This window comes from Salarias fasciatus, assembly GCF_902148845.1.
Source record: "Salarias fasciatus chromosome 23 unlocalized genomic scaffold, fSalaFa1.1 super_scaffold_20, whole genome shotgun sequence".
NCBI classification, from domain to species: domain Eukaryota; kingdom Metazoa; phylum Chordata; class Actinopteri; order Blenniiformes; family Blenniidae; genus Salarias; species Salarias fasciatus.
Window position 1 is genome coordinate 1875422 of NW_021941230.1, and position 14785 is coordinate 1890206.

The 14785-nt window shown below is 47.1% G+C and overlaps 1 protein-coding gene across 1 annotated transcript in view; it reads left to right on the top strand.

Annotated features, from left to right (window-relative positions):
• Positions 1–14785, top strand: part of LOC115384139 (NACHT, LRR and PYD domains-containing protein 3-like) — a gene marked incomplete at its 5' end in the record, with an annotated part of 256996 nt that overhangs the window by 7880 nt on the left and 234331 nt on the right. Inside the window, one exon of the mRNA XM_030086473.1 lies at positions 2017–2190. Within this exon, the coding sequence (XP_029942333.1) occupies positions 2017–2190 (174 nt within the window). The remainder of the gene's footprint in view (positions 1–2016; positions 2191–14785) is intronic.

Here is a 14785-nt window from a genome sequence, read left to right on the forward strand (position 1 = left end):
ACCCCCGTCCTCACCTTCTCTGTCTTGCGGCTGGCGACTGAGGGGCCCGACTCGCTGCTCAGCAGCTGTTTGAAGCCTGTTTCGCGAGCCGCCTCGGATGCTAGGGTGCCCTCTACTGGCGGCTGTCTGTTAGTGGTGGAGGTTGGTTGCACGGTGGTGCAACAGCCATGGGGGCAACCCGGTGCCCTGCCCAGTCCCCGCGGTCCTGGACTTTGGCAGTCTTTGGACGTAGCCCAGTCCCCGTTCACCCTGGGGGTGTATGTGGCGGCGGGCCAGCCCGCCATGCATGGTTGCCGGCGGCGCGATTGGGGACCACACTCTGGTGTGGGCTTTACTCAGCGGGGCTCTGAGGCTTACCCCCCCTGGGGGCCACGGGCACCCACCTCGGATCTACGTCTGGTGCTGGAGAGCTTGTCAGCCTCCCTTTGCACCTCTGGCAGCAGCAGGGCTGCAGTATGTGTTGCGTAGGACGACGTTATGCTGGCCGTTACCACGGCGTAGCGTGTGGCTGCGCGCTCTGTCTATTCACCCGGCATGCCTCCGGTGGCGCCCGGATGGAGCGGGTGGCGCGCCTGCCAGGGCTCTTGTGTCCAGTCGGAGCTCTGAGAGGCGACATGGATGCTGTGGCAGATGTGCGGACATCTGACCAGTTTGTTGCCCACTACGGTGGCCCGAGTCGGGGCTCTGCTCTTTCCAGGCAGTGCCTGTCCCGCTGGGTTGTGTACGCCATTTGCCGTTCTATCGGGCCGCTGGGCGGCCTCTGTCCAAGGGTGTGCATTGCCACTCCACCAGGACACCAGGTCTCCACGCCAGGGGTCGCCCTGATGGGGGTGCTCCTGGGCGGGCTATGGGCTTTCGCCGTTGGGACGATGCCTGACACCTTTTCCAGGTCCTCCAGGTTGGCCATTGTGCCTCCGCATCCACTGCGGTTGGTATTGGGCCCTGCAGAGGCTTTTCAGTCTCTGGGATTCCTCGTGACCAAGTTGGCATACGTCATTCCAGTGCTTTAAGCACCGCCTCTGGCGGTCAGTAGGGATGAAATAGAACGAAAGTTACGAATGTAACTACGGTTCTATGAATCCCGGATGACCGCCAGAGCACTCTGTCACTCGGAATCCTCGTGGTTACGCGAGAAGATTCCGTCGGAGACGAGTGGTGGGTGTAGCCCTGAACTTAAGCAGTTCCTGGGTCACCCAGGGGTCACGAGGGACTTTGTTGGTATACATACTCGAACTACGCATGCGCGAAGGGAACATTCCAGTGCTTTAAGCACCGCCTCTGGCGGTCATCCGAGATTCATAGAACCGTAGTTACATTCGTAACTTTCGTTCCAACTTTACCACATTTGAATTATCGGGTGTGGAGTGCCCACTTCACATCGGAGGACTTCTTCCCAGTTCAGGAATGAAATGAAGGCCAGAAGATCCAGAGAATGAACCTCAAAAAGAATGCCATTCCAGCGGCTGCAGGAGGAGAACAGGTCAAGGTAACATGAAGCTATGCTATTCATTTTTTTCTTAACATGTTCTTGATGCTTGATTCCTGCACGTCAGCTCCTGAAATCCTCGTTAGCCAGCTAGCCTCTTCTTTGTGAGACTTGTCGAGTCTGCTCTCCTTGGTGCATGAAAACAGCCGGGTCTGATGGGGGCTCGATGACACTCCAATCAGTCCAATCATAGTCTGGAGCAGCCTGGATTAGTTCATCCCTGACCCACACACACACACACACACACACACACAGAGAGAGAGAGAGAGAGAGAGAGCAGAGAGAGTCCCATTCTTGTTGTTCGGCTCTGAGCATCATGGGAAACGTCACCACTGGGGTCGTCCAAAGAACTCAGTGTTCTCTCCTCCAGGTTCTCCTCCAGGTTCTCCTCCAGGTTCTCCTCCAGGTTCTCCTCCAGGTTCTCCTCCAGGTCAACATGAAGCCAAAGTGAAGAAGTGAAGCTTTGATGTCCAACAGTCCATCAAAGTGTCCTCTCTCATAGCGTCCTGTCCTCTCTGGTCTCATTACAGTCTTTCTGGCTGTGGACTCTCTGATCCTCACTGTGAAGTGATCTCCTCAGCTCTGACCTCTGACCCCTCCCATCTGAAACATCTGGACCTGAGTGGGAACACGCTGGAGGATTCCTCAGTGAAGATTGTGTGTTCTGGACTGGAGAGTCCAAACTGTAACCTGGAGACTCTGAGGTCAGTTCACTGTCTGAAGGGAGAATCTGTTGGAGGCAAAGGACTGAGAGGAGATCAGGAGGATTCCAGATGTAGTGTGGACAGAGAGTGGACTGAGCTCTGCAGCATGTTGATGAGAGCTCTTTTCCTCCTGGAGGCTTCAGCTGTTTGGACTTTACATTTCTAAACTCTTCCAGTCTGAACCTTCTTCAGCTCTCAGCCACTTCAACATCAAACTCTGTCCTCTAATCTCACTTCTTTCTCTCTTTATTCAGGTTGAAGGACTGCAGGTTGTCAGAGATCAGCTGTTCTTCTGTGGCCTCAGCTCTGAAGTCCAACCCCTCCCTCCAGAAACATCTGGAACATCTGGACCTGAGCTTTAACCCTCTGCAGGATTCAGGAGTTTCTCAGCTGTGTGGTTTTCTGCAGAGTCCACTCTGTGGTCTGCAGACTCTGAGGTCAGACTCCATGTTTGAGTGTGTTCAGTAAAGTAGTGTTGACACTAAAGGTCAGACATCAGGCTGATCTGAGAGTGATCCACACTGAGGATCTCCAGGAGAAACGGAGCTTCTTCTCTGCTCTTTAGTCCTGTGACTGTGGCAGAGCCGTGTGCAGCTCCACATTTCAAAGCTTGCTAGAAGAAGAAAGGAGCTGCAGTGGATCATTGACTGTGAACCTCTGACACACTCCATGTTGACCTTCAGCTTTCAAAGCAGCGTAGCGGCTGGGCTCTTCACTCCTCCATGGCAGAATTGAACAGCTGACTGAGCTTCACAGGGTTCCAGTGTGGATTGGCGGATGAAGAGTTGTGAAAGTGTCCAGTCAGTCCAGTGAGGTCTGGATGGGATGTGGTTTCAGAGTTCAGTCAGAGGAGGAGGAGAGTGAACAGGCTGCAGAGCTTCTCCCAGACCATGTGGGGGCAGCACTTGTTCTCAGGCTCCTGGCCTTGATTGGGAGCTCGCCATCAGGAACTTGATCTCATTGCAGAACACCTGGCTGCACGGACCAAACTATTCCACTGAGAAAGTTCAAGTCAGCATGAAGCTAAGCTAGCGCCAAGCTAACAGCTGAAAGACAAATGGCTTCAAAACACATTGACACAATGTTAACACGTTAGCATGTCAGCTCATTATGGGATATCACCAGTCACACTGTTGTTGTGTGACGTGTGTGTGTGTGTGTGTGTGTGTGTGTGTGTGTGTGTGTGTGTGTGTGTGTGTGTGTGTGTGTGTGTGTGTGTGTGTGTATGTGTGTGTGTGTGCGCGCAAACTCTGTCCTCTAATCTCACTTTGTCTTTATTCAGGTTGGAGTGGTGCAGTTTGTCAGAGATCAGCTGTTCTTCTCTGGCCTCAGCTCTGAAGTCCAACCCCTCCCTCCAGAAACATCTGGAACATCTGGACCTGGGCTGGAACCCTCTGCAGGATTCAGGAGTTTCTCAGCTGTGTGGTTTTCTGCAGAGTCCACTCTGTGGTCTGCAGACTCTGAGGTCAGTTGACTGTCTGTTCCTGTTGTAGAAGGAGAAATGTTTGTCAGCAGCTGTGATCTGAGACTCTGATCCTGCAGTGAGAGAGTGGACTGAGCTCAGCAGCAGCTGACTGCTGTGTGTGGACATGAGGAGGAGTGTGAATGTGTGTGTGATGAAGATCCACAACAACAGAACAGCTCATTGATCAGGACTCAGTAATGTGGAGCTGCTCATTTCTCCATCAATACATCTGATTGGTTCCTCCTCATTGATTCTGCTGCTTTCTGTCTTTATTCAGGTTGAGGGGCTGCAGTTTGTCAAAGATCAGCTGTTCTTCTCTGGCCTCAGCTCTGAAGTCCAACCCCTCCCACCTGAAGGAGCTAGACCTGGATAACAACCAGCTGCAGTCTCCAGATGTGCAGCAGCTGGTTGCTCTCCAGCAGAGTCCAGACTGCAGCCTGCAGACTCTGAGGTCAGTAGATGGTTGGAGTGAGTCCATGCTGCTTTCAGCAGGTTTGGACTAAACAGAGTCAGTGTGAGAACAAAGATCCAGTGTTTGACTCTCAGTGAGGCTGTGAGAGGAGAACGCTGAGCAGCTTCAGGATTGGACAGCAGAGGACACACAGTCAGCCAATCAGAGGAGCCACAGGCTTGTTGTGTTGGTCTGACAGTGGTGGTCCTTCATGAGCTCTGAGCTGCTGACTGCTGCTCTGAACAGGACTGAAGTCCTCACTGCTTCACACACTCTGACCACCACCTCTCATCTCTCTGCAGCTGGGACGGGACGAACCTCTGGGACTGAGTGACAGAGGAAGCAGCAGAAGAGCTGCTGAGTGTCAGTGGTGCAGTGTGAAGAGCTGTGAGAGTCCAGCATGGAACCATGGAGCATCAGTAGATTCAGCGTTCAGCCCTGCTGCTCTCCCTCATTTCACCATCCTGAAGGAGATTTATCCAAAGAACCACTCAGAAAACGTTTTCAGATCAACAACATCTGCTGCTTCTGCGAGACTGGTGTAGAAACAACTGTCCAGATGTTCTTCTCATGCTCTCAGATACAATCTGCTTTGATTTTCAAAGTGATTCCAGACTAAATCTCTTCATTTCTGAGTCATGTGACAGAAAACAGGAGAACTTTTGGACTGACTGCAGAAGAAAAATGATGAATTGTTCAGTCATGTAATTCTCTGCTTGGTGAAGTTTTTCATTTCTCTCAATCACATTTTAAAGTCAATCCTCAACTTTCAATGATTTCTAATTGTTTAGCAGCTCAGTAAAAATGATCAAACTACTAAGACACAGATCTTAGACACAATCTTTGAAACAGTCCAAATTCATTTGTCCTCTTTGTTCATAAAAACTCTATTTTGATCAATATTCAGTGAAGCTGGTTTCTTGTTTCTTCTGTTTTCTTCTCATCTTCTCTGAAGCTTAAACTCCTGATTGAAGTCTTGATGTCAGCTGATAGTCAGAGAACTCTTTTCCTGTTTGAGAGCTTTGTTTCATTGGTTTAGAAGGAAACACAGAGAATTCCCTCCTGACTGGATTGATTTGGGAACATGTTCAATGTTTGTTCTAATAAAGTCTGTTGAACTGTTTCTTGTTCCGTCCTCTTTCCACCACCACGCTGCTCACAGCCTCTGAAAACACAACTTTTAGAAAACTGCTGCCACTGGTCTCCATGGAAACGGAGGAAACAGCCGCAGTCAGCAGTTCTTTGGCGTCACAGCAGTAAAGAGAGTTTTCCAGTTGTCATCAGGACTCCACAGGTGGAGCAGCAGTGAACCAACAGAGCAGGAAACAGAGTTTCCAGTCAGGCTAGTTTCTCTTTAGTTGATGGTTTATTTGTTGAAAAGCAGAGGATGAAAATGCGGCTCTTCCTGGACTCTCCTGGATCTTTTCTTGGTGGTCTGTCTGCTGCTCTGTTCCTACTTTCTTCCTGATCTGTTTCCTGCTCTGTTGACAGCTGTGTTGAAAACAATTCAGCCTGGATTCAAATGACTGGAGCAGACAGCTGCTTCAGAGAAAGGCCTTGATTCTTTGTGGATATGAGACTTTTCTCTCTGCTGTCAGTCAGCTGACCTGCTGCTGCTCCTCCACAATCCTCTCCATGGCCTTTCTTAGCGCCCCCCCTCTGGCCTCCTCCTGAAACACAACTAATACAGCAGTGTTATGAAGTCTGAGCAGCAGGACTCCTTCAGTCAGAGTGGAATGAAAAAGGCTGCAGCTGCTCTTTAAATGTCCAAACTCCATGACTGGGTGTCCTCCTGTCCCACAGGGTTCCTCACTTGAAGACTACAGTAATCAGATTACTTTCCACTGGTGGACAGACTTCTTCTTTGACCAAACCTGAAAACCTCTGGTAAGAGAGAGCAATGACAACTGAAGGGCTCGTCCGGGAATTGAACCCCTGACCTCTCACACCCTAAGTGAGAATCATCCTCCGAGACCAACGAGCCGACACGCTCACAGAGTAAAAAGACTCAACTGATGGTCATAAATCAGGCAGGTGATCCAGACTCCTGACAGCCTGGACAGAGCTCATCCAATGACCACATCCTGACTGAAGGAGATGAAAACATGAGTCATGATGACTTGAATGATGGTCAGTTTGACCTCAACCACTTCAAACAGACCTGCAGGACGTGAACGGGCCCTAACTGAGCCCAACGGCATGCTGGGAGAGCTGATGAAGTCACAGTCTGCTTCTGGGTCTCTGCTCCAGTGGTTGGTCGTTCTGTGCTGAGAGGAGCTTTGTCTAATGTCCAGTTTTTCTTTGGACATTAGACATCTTCCATCAGTGATTCTTGCCAACATGCACTTCCTGCATAATAAGATTGATGAACTGCAGGATAATGTTCTTCATATGTATGAATACCAGACTGCTTCATGCTTGCTTTTACTGAGACATGGTTGAATGGAGGGACAGCAGTGACAGTCTGCACATAGATGGGGTCCCCTGTCAGGCTGGACCGAGACTCCAGACTCACAGGTGAACCTTTGAACCTTTGACCTGCTGGCTGTCTCTCCACGTCCATTCTCCCTCCCAAGGGAATTCCCTCTGTTATTCTTTATTTTGGTTTATATTCAGCCCAGAGCGAATGCATCCACAGCCACAGAGCACATCGAAACACGCTGGACACATTAGAAACCAAATCCCCAGATGCCCCTAAATGTGTCATGGGTGATTTCAAGAGCGACATCGAAGGAGTTTGAACACGTCTGGTTCTTCATCACTGACTTACACAAGGTTTACTGATCGATCAGGAATATAAATGAACAGATCCCCGCTCCCCATCCACAAGGAGAGGGGCATTGCTTGCTTGTGGATCCAGCCTCTCTTTGGGGGTAGTGTGGAGTCCACAGTGTGGGGGGAGGGGCCCACAGAGCACAGCAGCTGAACCAGACGACTTCTCCTGACTGGAAAACATACAAGTGACTCTAACAAGTGTTTTACTGCTGAAGCCCAAAGTTCAAACCTGCCATCATGTCAACAAATCAGCATCATCATTGTCTTTTTTCTTCCATTGGTGTTTGACCCTAACTGAAGACAGACCATGTCATAACACAGATATTATTCATGTTCAGGGCTGATTGTCTGCAGTATGTCTTCATATACATTGATCTTCTGGGAAATCCATCAGACCGAGCTGCAGGTTCACTGTAGCCTCCATGGCAGTCAAAGTTGTTTGTCTCATAAAAACTCAAGTTTCGTGTTGTGTTGTTATGACGACTCCACCCACACCAAGTCGTTACTCTGTATGATGGAAAGCGACCGGGGCCAAGGCCGAACAAAGAGAACCGAGTGGAGGAAGACTGAGAAGGAACCAGAGGAAAAGGACTGATAGAGCTGTCCATGGTGCTGAAGAATCTACTTAATACAGCTGTGAGGGACTTGGTGAGAATCACACACACACACACACACACACACACACACACACACACACACACACACACACACACACACACACACACACACACACACACCACACACACACACACACATCTAATGTAAACATCCCATCATGTTCCAGAGAGAACAGCACTCACACATTAAGTCTCAAACATCCTGATCATGATCTCAGCTCTCTGCTGGCAGCTGACCTCAATACCAAACTGTCCAGGTGGGAATAAAGTCCAACCTGTCTGTCAGGACAGGCCCAGCCCAGAGGACAATTACTAGATTGATTTATTTTTTAATTTTTAATTTCTTAGGTTGTGAAGAGATGCTCAGCTCATGAGACGAGACACAGCATTGGGTTCACCATCATGAGATCAGACCAGATTTCCACTTTACTTTTCAGAAAATTAAAATGATAAAATATATGACTGGAAAAACAGACTTTTTCATGTAACAGTCACAAAACAATAAAGTTGCATTTTGAGATCTTTTATCATGTACATCCCTGCATGGCTGAAGCTTGAGCATGAACTTCTTTCCACACATGAAATAAAATGTTTATTTTTTCAAAGTGCAAACACCAGATGTAAAACTGTAACCAGAGTCCTCCTCTATCAGTGCAGAGAGCACAGTGCTCCTGTTAGTCACGGTGTTCAGGACTATTCTCTGACAGTTCTTACATATTGTCCTTGTCTTTCCTGTCACTCGGTTGCCGTTCATTATTTCCACTGGGACCCAAAATGCTGCCACGAAAACTATTTCAAAGTGGAGGATGGATCTTCAGTGTTGACACAGTTTCTCCTCTAATGAAGGGACACCCTAAACTCCAAGCAGCAGTGTCCCCTCTTTAGAGGGGAATGCTATGAGGACTAAATGGAGGATATGTAAGAAAAAAGAGTTCATTGCTGAAACTAAATGGTTAAAAATCCCAGTGGAGACATGAAGAAGCTGCTCAGTAGTTATAGGAAGAGGCTGATCGCTGTAAAGCTAATGAAGGCTTTGCTGTTGATTATTGAGAAGAGTGTGAATCATTCTGGACATGACACTTTTTGTTAAATATGAATTAAACCTGAGAAATTATTTTTGGCCACGATAGTGCTTCTTGTACATCGTCTGATTAACTTATGGAAGAAGTCTATCATTTCTGACAAAAAACAAAGTAAGTCAGTCAGACAAGGCTCCACTTTCCCAGCCATGGTGGACAGGAAGCCTGTCTGCTTTACTTTACTGAAAGAAGGGACGATACAAACTCCAGTGGAGCCAGTCACTCAGACCAGCAAGAAAAGAAACAGAGAACAGAGGGGAACAAATAGGAAATAACAGAGGAAGGTGCAAACAACCAGAAAAGGCACAAGCAAGCCAACATTAACCGAAACACACACACACACACACACACACACACACACACACACACACACACACACACACACACACACACACACACACACACACACACACACACACACACACAAGAGTAAACAGTGCTGTCCATCTGTCCATGGTGCTGAAGCATCAACCTAATACAGTGACTGTGTTTCTTGTGTTTCCTGTGGCGTCTCTGCTTGTGGAAAATAAACTCTCCTGACTGATGTACGAGCAGCAAGCGCTGTTTGACAACCGTGACTCAGTCTGGAAGTTTCCTTCCTGAGCTGGATGTGATGTTCCTGACAGAGACGTGGCTGCATGAAGGTGAACCAGACGAGCCCTTCAGTTATCCTTGGTCATCAACCAGGATCCCTTTGAGTTAAATTCCAGAAGCTTCTCTGACTTTGTGTTGGAGGTTTGGCTGATCTCATGTTCATGACCAGCAGCAGCATTTCCACTGTCAACAAGGAGACGGAGCCTGAGAGCTCTCAGAAAGTTCCACCTTGGGAACAGTTTTTTAAAAAGTAGTGTTTTCAGAACCTGATATATAAAGATTTACTACAAATGCAATTCTGGATCAAAGTCACTGACAAACTGCAACACAGGTACTTTTATAACCACCAGTTGCACAAAATCAACATGTAAATTATCTATAAAATTGGTGAAAAAACTGGGATGGCTAAATATATGTGTTTGTAGAGTTTAATCAGCTGTCAAAGTGATTTTAGTTCAGAGAGAAACTGGAGGAGGTCAGAGCAGAGAAATGACAACAGAATGATGAACAAACATCCACAAATCCAAATGTTTTAGTGTGAATAAATAGAAGAGCTGCATGAAAATGTAATATCTTCAGAATCAGTTCAGCTTCAACATCATGTCAGTTTAAACTTTGTATCCTGGAGCAGCGTCCAGTGAAACGTCTCTTTCAATCCTGCTGCAGCTGAAAATGCAACAATGACTCAACTCTCTGCACAGTCATCTCACCGGCCGGACTGGAGCCTCTGGAGTCCCTGGCTTGGCCCACGGACCACATGTTAGACAGAGCTGAGCACAATGAGAGAAAAGCTGAAGGAAAGCCTCCCTCCTGATTGGACGAGACAGAGAGAGGACAAGGAGGACCTGAGGACGCTCAGCGAGGACCAGCTGAGGAAACAGAGCCTCAACATCTGGAAACATCTGCTTTTCTCCACTCAGTTCAATGTGTGTGAATCCTGAAAGTCTTTTATTCCAGTGAAGTAGCTCCTTCATTCAGTTCACAGCTCTCATCGTCACGTCTGATGAACGTCCTGCTGGACTGTTTGGAGAGGTGTCAAGAACGGAGTCGTTCACTTTCATGGCAGGAAAAAGTCAGAACTCAACAAGAGCATGGAGGCCTGTCCCCCCCTCTGGAGAAGAAGAGGTGTGATTTCTCCACCAGAGTAGAAATCAGGGGAAACGAGGAAGAGGAGTCCCTGTGCTGCTGAAGCCATCAGTGCTCTCAGCCATGGAGCTCCCAGCTGAAACTCCTGAGATGTGTGGAGTCCTCAAAGAGAACGTTTCCATGTTGGCTGGACCAGGAGCCTCGTCCGCTTCCAGAGGGGGGGAATGCATCCAGAAGTCTGCAGGGAGAGTGGTGCTGAAAACCCAGAGGCCTCAGCATCAACATGGCTGCCAAAGCACACAGCTACAATGTCTCAGGTCCTCAACCTTCAAGAACATGAGTCAGACCAACCTGCAGACTTTCTGGGTCCTGACATCCGTGAGCTCAGGCAGTGTTAGCGCCTCCACAGGGAACACTGCAGCCTGCCAGGATGAGCTCAGTGGAGAAGGGGACACTCTCACAGTATGAAGGCTGACCACAGCTGACCTGATGACACTGACCCTGAAGGTATGGATGTGTGTATACTAGTAGAATGAAGGTCAGCTGTTCGCCATGGCTATTGTCTCATGAGAAATGCATCATCACTGCTATTTAACTGGAACAAACTCTGAATACTGTGTTTGGTTGTTTGAGGATAAAGATGAAGAATCCTAACAATCTGTTTCACATTGGAGGAATGCAAATGTAGACTGTCAAGTATTGTTTACATGTTTTTCCTCATTGGCAGTGTGTCTAATCATGTTATGTACAACATTAATAAAAAAATGACTTTGTGTAAATGTGTAACTTAAGTAAAGCAGGAAGTCCATATAGGTTTCTGTCTTCAGGATGCTACTCTTAAGGTTTCTTTTTTGTCCTTTTCTTCCATTGTCACTTCAGAAAAAGTCGACTGTTCTCAAGAAGCAGACGTATGAAGTGATGAGGACGAGCCTGCCAGTGTCGGCTCAGCCACAGAGACCACAGCTGAAGACCACCGTGAGGCAGAGGGGACGTCTCCACTGCTCTCCTCTTCCTCTGATGCCGCTCTCCATCAAGGTCAATAAAAGACAGGATTCATTGTTTGTATGAAGTGACAGTAATGTATCCAGTAAAACCCCACAGCTGTGTCTGATGACAGAATCTGCTCTGCAGTCAGCTGCTGCAGCAGTCCTACAGCAGGCTGCTGTGCTGGATCACCAGGAGGGAAGTTACAAAGTACAAATACTTTGTCATGTAGTTCAGCAGATTTTTCAGGTATCTGTACTTTACTTGATTGTTTATTTTTGACAATTATTTACTTTGACTCCCTGCATTTGAACACAAAAATCTGTACTTTCTCCTCCTCACATTGTTAAAAATAACTTGTTACTTCTGTTCAGCTTCCACGGACGTGACAACACAACGTAAAACAGACAGAACCAGAGACACACAGACTGTCAGCTGACATTACATTACAGCGCCACGACGACTGACAGCATCAGACAGACAGACAGGAAGCTGTGGTCCAGTCAGACTCCAGCAGCCTTCAGTCTGTTCAGGACCTTCTGTCTCCAGTAGAGTCTCGTTACCTTCACTGTCTGCTGATGAACGGCTCCATCACCTCTGGCTGCTGCTGCAGCTGCACGGGTCGTCAGCCTGAAGCTGGATCAGTCACATTCAAGCTTTCAGTCCACTGACAACACTCTTTTTTATTATTTTTTTTTTTCATTTTGCCAAGTTATCAAACAAGTATTGTGTATAATTAACACAATAAAAATCATTTTCACCTTTTATACTGAGTAAATTTCAGAGTGTGTACTTTCCCCTGAGTGAAGGAGTTGTCTTTTTTACACAAGTATCTGCACTTCTACTTCAGTACAGAGTGTGAGAACTTTTGCCGCCTTTGTGGATCATTAGTAAAAGTAGTTAACATCCCTCATCCACATTATATTCAGATTAGTTCAAAATTAATTTGTGTATTTTAAAATCACAAACTATGCCACCTTTTTAGGAGTGTTTAAAGAAGAAAAACTAGTGTAGTAAAACCTGCTGCTCATGGTCTTCCAGTATTTGTCACATGACCGCTGTTGTCCTTGCACATTTAACATTGGTCCTGACAGAAGGGTGACTTGACATCAGCTTTTCTCTTTTCTTTATAGAGATGTCACAGACACGTCTTAAAAGAGACAACTCTAAACGTCAGTGGGATAACAGCGAGGTCCGTGCTGTGGAAACACACATGATGGACTTCACACACACTTGCAAGGTTCAGCAGAAGATGGACTGTCTGCAGTGTATCAATGTAGAGCCCGACGCACAGAGGAGACCGCCGCTGGACTGGAGGAAAAATGACATCAGAAATCGAATCACTGCCATGAAGAAAAAGGCTCCTGCTGAACAATAAGAGCCAGTTTTTGTTGCTTTTCAGATCATTCATCAGACCATCGTTTCCTCTTTGGAAGAATAGACTTGTTCATTGTTACCTGTATGTTTGGAACCACATGAATTGTTGCTCTGAGCTTTGATGTTCACACATTGTTTTAGTAAAAACACATTTTGACAGCATACCTTAGTTTGTTGGGTGATGTTTATTTTCATGCAGATTGATTCTGGTGTCGATGTGGCGAACATATTCAGTCTAAATCTTATTTTAGAAAAAGTGTTTCCTGTAGAATTGTATTGAATCTCCAGTCAGCAAGTCAGTTAAAATGTATTTATATAGAACTTTTCACAGATCATCATCACAAAGTGCTTCACAGTATAAAATCACAGAGATCCAGACATGGCACAGCACCATAAAAACAAGGAGATCAGAAATCATACAGACAGTTTATGTTATAACTTCACAGAGTGTCAGTTTGGAAAGTTCTGCCCACTTCTTCTTTGTTGGTTGTTCTGCAAGCTTTGCTTGATTCTGCTTCCTTTGCTTGTCCAGATGCAGGTGATTTTTTCACATCTTCAGCAAAGGGCAGAAGTTTGGGAGCATTCCACTTTGCCTCATTCAGACTCCTCAGTGCCTGGGCTGACACGCTCTCATCCATTTAGTGCCACAAATCTGTTTTGAACTCCTGAGCATCACGAGGCAGTGTCCTCACCGCGATCACTGCTTTCACATTCAACAACATGAGCCAACTTTTTAAGGTTGTAGCTTCAATGCCACAGACGGGGTTTCGTAGAAGAAGCCCGTTTTCTCCTCACAGCCAGCAACACTCCGACAGCTTCTATGACATGGGGGAGATGGCTGCTACAAAGAAGTCATGTGCTCTGTTCAGTTTGCCTCCCCAGCTTTCCCTGAAGTATCAGTCTACCAGCCTCTCTCATCTTTTCTCTGATGGTATCATGTTTCGTTACGTCCTGCCCGTTCTTATTGCCAGATGTTCCCCAAACGTCAAATGCATCTCTCTTTTCGGATCACCCTGACACGTCGTCTTCATTCATAGTTATCACCGATTCCAGGACAGATGCTTTAACACCATCTGGGACATGGCTGGGCCAACGCACAAACAGCTGGACTCCAGTTCTTCCAGGCTTCAAACACGCAGCTTCTTTGCTCAGCTGGCATCTTTTCATCAGCATCCACAGTGATTTTCTCTTCAACAAGGCCTCACAGTTCACACAGTGCAGGTTCACTGGGCTGACAGGAACTGCTGACTGCTGTCTGGGATCAGCAATCCCTTTCCGTTCTTTAAGAACTTCAGCATTGTGGGCACGGTTCCTCCATTCCTCAGCGCAAATCAACTGTATTCTTCTTTCTTTGGAGCCTTTTGGAAATTCAGATGCTCTCACGACTTCTGCATGATCTTGTGTTTGATTCAGGTGTCGTGTCGTTTTGCTCAAAGGCTGAACACAACAGACACAGTAGTACTTCTTATTGTACAGTCTGCCGCCATCTTTCTTTTCCTTTAGCTTCATTACTGACTCATCTGAACTTTCAGATGAAGCAGATCCTTTGGAGTTCTCACCGGCCCGTGGTGCTGTGCGTCCGGCTTCTCTTGGCTTCTGTTCATTTACTTCCTGTGAGCTGACAGAAGCCTTTTTCAGAACCCGTTCCTCCGTTTCTGCTGCTGGACTTCTGGTCCATCTGCCTCCCAGTCATCAGTAGTTCCTGGCTCATGTTCGTCCTCGGTGGACTCAGAGCTGCTGAGTGAGTCCTCACAGCATCGACGCATCTGTTTAGTAAGTTCTAAAAAACAAAGGCATGTTCAGGACACATTCCTGATTCAACCCATGAAACAATCAACAGTAACGAGGACGACACTGGGGGGTTTGCATGTTAGAGCCCAATACATAAAATGTTGTACATGTTACTACCAAGCGTTTTCCCAGCATTCCACTGGAGCGGTGAACATACAACTGTTTCTCCTGCTTTCCAGGTTGACTCTGGTTTCAGTTCAGTTCCAGTTCATTGTTATAAAACTCAACCTGCAGCGGCCTTGAAACATGTTTCAGCTCTCATCAGGGAGAAGCAGATGTCAGTGATATTCTCTGATGAAGTTATTATCCACTGTAACAGAGCTACACAGAGAAACTAAAGATGGTGAGTGGTACGGTCCTTTAAAGGAGCTTTTAA